Consider the following 7289-nt stretch of genomic DNA (forward strand, 5'->3'; position numbering starts at 1 on the left):
TCAGTTTCAGGTGGCGGTTGGACATCCAGGCAGCAATGTCGGATAAGCAGGCCGATACCTAAAACCTAAAAACCTAAAAACTGTAAATTGAAACCTAATGATAAAACTACCGTGAAACAGTATAAAAAATATACACATTTAACAGCACTGAAATTCAAATAATCAGAGATATAATACAATGTTAGTATAATACTAATGATACACCTAATAAGCATTTATTAGAACATTCAACTAACATAGCTATGATGCTAAAGATTTTCTACAATACAGGTTACCATACAGCTGAGGGACCAAGAGCAGATATATGATGGGAACAATAGTTGCACAATGAAGGTTTTTGTAACCCAAAAGAGTCCAGTTTCAGTTGAGCTGGAAACCTAAAGAAACACGAGTAAACTGTTAGATGAAAACAGAACAACTGGATGAAAACATTCAGTAGTGAGCATGAAATGGATTTTTATTCATTTTCAAGTTCTAGTAACTAACTACCAGTTTGAACCCATTAGTGAAACCTAATGGCAACCCTTCAGTAGCTTACATAACACCTTAACAGGTTAAACTATTTCTTTCTTACCAGCTATTATAGAACAAAGCATGATATAGAGTTTAAAAAAACTACATAAACCGATTCATTACAGATCCATAATACAGAATTGTATACATGGCATTGCTTTAAAATATCATAACATCCCAAGAAAACAATAATTGCAGTATTCATGAATATAATCAATAGACTAAAATAATAAAGCTATTAATTAAAATAAATGTATACCATTTAGATCTGCGTGTCATATCCGATATCTACAGTTGCTCATAAATTGCATCATAATGATCTTACCTGAACACATTTTTTTGTATAAACTAGTTCTACTTTCAGTTTCAGAAGAGGCTTGACAGGTTTATTCTCACAGACAAGTCCAAGTAATATTTGCTGGCAGCTTCTTCTAATCAAATGGAATGGCAGAAGCATACCAGGTCCTAGCTAGATATAGCATATGCTTATATTTCCTGTTTTTTGAGGGATTTAATTACTATGATTTCAAAGATGCCCTTTATTAAGCTTTTTCGCTTTCTCTGACAATGATAGATAGCTTTGTTGTTTTTTCTGTTTAAGCTCCTGGAAATGAGAAATTCCGAAAGCCAAATGCTTCCTGAGGAATGTCGGACAGTTAACGAACCCAACAGAAGCGTGGCCACTTACAGTGAATCCGTCCGTCGCCCTCTCCAAAGCAGTGAATTGCCTCACACAGATCTTTCTGGGCAAAACTACGACCTCAGTTTTAGTTTCGAAGAATTGAACACAGTTGGTTTGGAGGAAGCTCCACGTCATAGTAACATAAGTTGGCAGGTAATTATCAAGGATCTGGGTTTTGTATTGTTTGTTTTTATGTCAGGATATTTAGGGGGTCTCCCAAATCATCTCAAAGTGGATTACAACAATAAATATGTTCTAATAAAAATAATAGATCAGAACAGGAGCTCTGATGTAGAGGTTTTCTATTCTGAAAGCCACATAAATACCTGAGGAAAATGAGAACAGCTGGGAGAAAAAAGAGAGTTTAAAGGGGGAAGGAGAATTTGAAAAGGTGGAAAAACAGAGGAAAAAAGAAGAGCAAAAGGAAATATGAGGGTGAAAACTCCAAGTAAAGAAAGAAAGGGAGCGATTACTCATTGCTTTCTGCTAGACCTGATAGTAACAGAAACCACTGTGTACCTTTGAATGCATTTTATCTGTTGGTATGTACTAATGAAAAAGCTAACTGAAGGAATCAGGAAGAAATCTCCAAAGGCCTAAGTATAAAAGGGCTCTGTCAGACTTGAATGCCTTTATCATTTTAGTAGCATTTACCTTGAGATAAGAAGCACTGACACAGACATGACAGTTGGTGGCAGAAAACAATGAGGGCCCAATGCAGAAAGCTTTTCTGTTGAGCCGTGGCTGTACTACAAAATAGCGCTCCAGAACTACCATGGCACGCTATAAGAAGTGAGCATGCAAATTACTGCCACATTAAAATCGCAGCAGTAATCTGCTGCTCATTGAGAAACGTCACCCTTCCTGTTGGTACCTAAGCGGCAATTGACTCAGGAATTAACAGGAAGGATGACATTTATAAAAAACAGTTATATATAGTCTGCATCAGTCCCAATTTCCCTTCCCTCCCACCCAATTCAATATGACTCGACCTGACCTTACTTCCCCCCCCCCCCCCATCCTGATATATTTTTTTAAAACTTCCATTACGTAGTTTCTTACTGTTCCAGAACTATGGGATAGTTGTGTCCATCAACCAGCAGTAGAGATAGAGAACTGAAAACTGAGCTAAGAGACAACTCTCTTGGCATCCAGTCCAGTTCCTCAGTATTTAGGTACACAAGCAGTAAGGAGAAACTCAGAACAAACACAACAACCTTAAACAACTCACCAGATGAGCAAACATATGTAGACCGTCTCTCATCTCTGGACAACTTGTAGAGAACAAGAGATGAAGGAAGCACCATGTGAGTTGATAGTCTTTATTTCACACATTACTTCACTACCAGGGACAGGTGGGTTAGCTTGAGAGTGCCACTAAACACCCTCAACCAACCCTTCTGTGCTGCTTCGGACCTCACAGACAATGTGGAAAATTTTCTGTGCGTCAAAACCTGCTATTACCTTCCAGCCATTGCAGGGGAGTAATTACCTCATTAACATGGATTTTGCAGCCATATCTTCTGAGCGAGTTAACACTCGTGCTGAACTGCTCCCTGCATTGCTCAGAAGGTAGCATGGGTGTACAACCAGTAGTAACCGCATGGCTGTGTTTTCTGCATCAGCCGCTGAATATAATTTTCTATCCCCACTAATCTTAAAATAAAATTCCACAGTTTCCGTGTTTATTGCCTACTGCTACTACCAATTAGATAAGCGTCAGTGAGCTAGCAAAAAATGAAAAGGGTCAAGGATGTATAGTTAGGTGCAAGAACTGGCTTAGATTCATGATCATGGGAGTAAACTGAGAAGTAAGTATATTCTAAAACAGTGGTTCCCAAACCTGGTCCTTCAGGCACCCCAGCCAGTCAGGTTTTCAGAATACCCACAATAAATATTCACCAGAGAGATTTGCATTCCATGGAGGCGAGTGCAAATCTCTCTCATGAATATTCATTGTGGGTATCCTGAAAACTTGATTGGCTGGGGTGCCTCCAGGACCAGGTTTGGGAACCACTGTGCTAAAACAAACAATCTCCAAAAGCATAAAACATAAATCCAAAGGAGAGTAATATCAATAATTTTGTTTAATTATGAAATTACTTTGTATTAGTCATGCTTTTTTAAAGGGTAGTATATACATCAAATTTATTAACAATAATTATTTTTTCTTTTTTTACAGGCACAGCCTCATAGAACCCCAAGTCTTTCAAGCCTTAATTCACAGGATTCCAGTAATGAAATCTCAAAGCTCACTGATAAAGTACAAGCAGAATATAGAGATGCATATAGGGAATATATTGCTCAGATGGCACAGCTAGATGGAGGTTTGAGTTCCACTACTGTAAGTGGCAGATCTTCCCCACATAGCTCAGGACCTTTCAGTATGGGTCAGAGTACATCAGTGAGTTCTATTCATTCCAGTCTAGAACATGAAAAAGGAAAAGATGGTGAGCAGAAACAGGAAGAACGCAGGAAATCCATTTTACAGAAAAGAGGAGATGTAGACTGTACTTCGTCTGGTGTTTCCACAAATGATGCATCTCCTTTGGATCCCATCACAGAAGAAGATGAAAAAGCAGATCACTGTGGAAGCAAGTTGCTTTTGGGAAAGAAAGCTGTGGAAAGAGGGAATATTTTCCATGGAGCAGGCAAACGTTATCAGAAGCTTCCCAGTGATGAAGATGAATCTGGAACTGAGGAATCTGATAATACCCCACTTCTAAAGGAGGGGAAAGACAAGAAGACAGAAGGGAAAATAGACAGACAAGCAAAGTCTTCTGAACAGCATGATGCTGAGCCTACAAGAACCTTCATTAAAGCAAAGGAGTATCTGTCAGATGCCATCTTAGACAAGAAAGATTCCTCAGACTCAGGTGTAAGATCCAATGAAAGTTCTCCAAACCACTCTCTCCACAATGAAGGCTCTGATGATTCTCAGCTTGAAAAAGCAAATCTTATTGAACTGGAAGAGGACCGTTTGGGAAGAAGGCGGGGAATACCACAAAGTCTGAGTGGTCTTCAAGATGCCAGTCTAGCACGTATGTCCATCTGCTCAGAAGATAAGAAAAGCCCATCGGAGAGTAGCCTGATAGCAAGCAGTCCTGAAGAGAACTGGCCGACCAGTCAGAAGATCTATAACTTAAACAGAACACCCAGTACGGTTACCCTGAACAATAACAGTGGTCTAGTTAATCAAACTAATCAAAATTTTGAAGATAAAGATGAATCTGCTATTATCATAATCCCTGGTTCTAGTTCCAACTCGCCTGTTGTCCAAAATGAAAACTTAAGAGGCACAACTCATAAGCGAGGTCATTGTCCTGCATACAATAGGCTTTCCAAAGATGCTTCAGAACTTCATACTGTTGCATCCTCTGGTACAGCAGGCTTTGGGGAAGAGCGAGAAAGTATCCTCTAAACAGATAAAAGTTTAATTGAAATTTAACATATGTATAGCCCCAATATTTAACCATTCATGCACAGTCTCTTTTCCTCATCATTTACTATACTTTTCCCTAGTGAGTCACCCTTTTTTCTCTATTTTATAAGTGAAAAGCTACATATCATATTGTGCCTTCACTAGAAAATATAACTAATTCTTAATTTTTCATCTCAGTCTTCTCTGCAGTTTTTTTTGTACCTTGATTTGAGAATTATCCTTTCAGTTTCTGTTCTCCGTAGCACTTCATAGGAAACTATGGGCCTGATATTCAAAACCACTTATTCATATAGCAGCAATATTCACAGACACCATCCAAATAGTGCTGTTGCATATTCTTACAGACCACATTAGCATTATCCAGATATCTCTGGGGGAGTGAGGATGGAATGTGGGTGTTATATCTGTCTTTACACTATGCGTATAAAGTTAAGCCTGAAAAAAAGAATCTCCTATCTTAAACTGCATAGTTATATAAATAACAACTGAATATCCACCACTCTCCATAGAGCTAGTGGTGATCAGCGCAGCCATTCTACAGATAGCAGTGCTGAATATACGTAAATTTAAATGCTGCAGCTGGCATTGAAAAATAAAAAACTGACCATGCATTTGAATATTGATCCATATGTTTTCTACTTTTATGAGCTTGTAACTGACCATAGAGGCACAATTCCAACTTTTGGAAGCATTGCTAAAACTTCTTCCATTTCTAGGGGAGAAATCCAAGCTTACACCGAAGATTGATTGCATTGTTGTAGAATTAGCAGGTAGTTCTCTGCTGAATAATGGATATCTCAGCTTTTCCCCAGGAAATAAGTGTGCCATCTCTGTAATATTGGCCAGTTCAGAAAGTAAAACAGGAGTCTGGGACTCAGAGCTTTGGGAGATTGGGTTCAGCAGTTCTCACCAAATGTAATTCTTCTTTTAAAATTATGGTTAATATTTTTTTTAAGACTGTGCCTGCCAAGATGAAGGTGCAAGTAATAATTTATTCAGAATGAAAAATGGGGCTATCAAAATATCTGTTTTCAAAACTTAAAATTAAAGAAATCTGCATTACTAATTGAATCTGTTTGAATTATAACAACAATGAAAGCTATTCAAAACCATGAAATCTTCATGAATATAGTTCATTTGATATAGTTAATTCCCAGCAAGTGGAATAAAATACTTGGTAATTAATGAAGAATGTGGTAAGTTTTGTGTGCTGATCCTACCTATTTGTGAGTGTAATTGGTCCTGTCTGTGTTGTCTACCTTTGATATCAGTGCTACATTCGTGGAATAGTCTAGAATAATTAGATGGATACATATTATGTGTTGTTTGAAAATAGAGCTAGTTATTAGAAAACTGGTTCTCAAGCCTGTCCTATTTGCCCCTACATTCAGCTAAATTTTTAGGATTTATCTAATGCGTATTCATTGTGGATATCCTGAAAACCCAACTGGCTGAGATGTCAAGAGGACACTTTAGAGACTATTATATTACTACTTCCTGTTCTCATTAAAAGGGCCATTCCATTTGGCTTATATTTTCCTCCGTTGTTCCCCCTTATTTTCAAAGCAGGATATATAGTTTTTTCAGTTTCTGACTTAATATAGGGAAGGGGAAATGGGACACCTCCCATTTATGGTTTACTATCCATGTCAAAGACCACTTGTAGTGCGAGAACCAGAATGAGCTGTTGCATGTCTTTAAAGCTCGGCGGATAAAGGAGAAGGTTTAGAAATAATACTTAAAACTTCTTTTTCTTGTTATAGACCATGTGGTGAAGAAAATTAAGGAAGCCTTTCCAAGTTGTTTAGTTTCTCCTTTCAGTTAGTGTCTTCTTCATAGCACTTACATTCTCTAATTCTGTTCCTAGTCACAACAAACTAACACATAAACAGCAGTGGAGTTAAGTCTTTCAGCAAAACAGAACAATTAGACAGAGGAAACTGTAAGCTGAATACATTGCTAATTAAAATGTGATTAGCTGAAGTTATTTGTTATGGTGAATTTATCATTGTACTAAACAGCTGTACGTATTTGGTGTTAAAAGGAAACCATACTGCTCATATTGATGATTGAAGTGTAGTGTTTATCATATTTTTCATAGTCTTAACATTAAATTAACTGTCAGCTTTTGGCTGGTTAGAAAAGTACTGTAATGGGGATGTTGAAATTTTAGGCATAAAGATATAAAATTGGATGTGTTCATTTACAGTGTATTGTACTGTGTTGTGCAAATTGTCAAGAATATTTCTGGATGAAGCAATGTCGCAATGTCAGTATTTCTATTGGATACTTGATGCTAACCATTTTGATCAATTATCTGCATTTTAATGTAATTTTAAGATTTGCTGTATTCTGGGATTTTGAAATTGTGCAGTATGAACAGTGTTTGTATCAATGGTTACAGAAAATAAAATAAATTAGCATGTTAATTATGTTTTTAAGTTCTTATTTCAGCAAGCTTGGTATTTTTTTTTCCAAGAAAACTAAGTTGTTTACTCCTGGGACATCATTGTTATCTTAATTATAAAGTAGACATCCTGACAGAAGATCTATATCATCCAGTTCCTCTAAGATGTAAACCCAGATGGTGAGTGAAAAGGAGCAGTAGCAGACTCATTCCAACCACAAATAAGTCTTTGATAGGCCAAGAGA

The 7289-nt window shown here is 37.2% G+C and overlaps 1 protein-coding gene across 1 annotated transcript in view; it reads left to right on the top strand.

Moving 5' to 3' along the window:
- KIDINS220 (kinase D interacting substrate 220) overlaps positions 1–7066 on the top strand; it is a 386704-nt gene extending 379638 nt beyond the window's left edge. Inside the window, exons 29-30 of the mRNA XM_030198900.1 lie at positions 1115–1348; positions 3378–7066. Of these exons, the coding sequence (XP_030054760.1) occupies positions 1115–1348; positions 3378–4616 (1473 nt within the window). The 3' untranslated portion in view covers positions 4617–7066. The remainder of the gene's footprint in view (positions 1–1114; positions 1349–3377) is intronic.
- Positions 7067–7289: the final 223 nt, after the last annotated feature.

The sequence above is a fragment of the Microcaecilia unicolor genome, chromosome 3, assembly GCF_901765095.1.
Source record: "Microcaecilia unicolor chromosome 3, aMicUni1.1, whole genome shotgun sequence".
Lineage (NCBI taxonomy): Eukaryota > Metazoa > Chordata > Amphibia > Gymnophiona > Siphonopidae > Microcaecilia > Microcaecilia unicolor.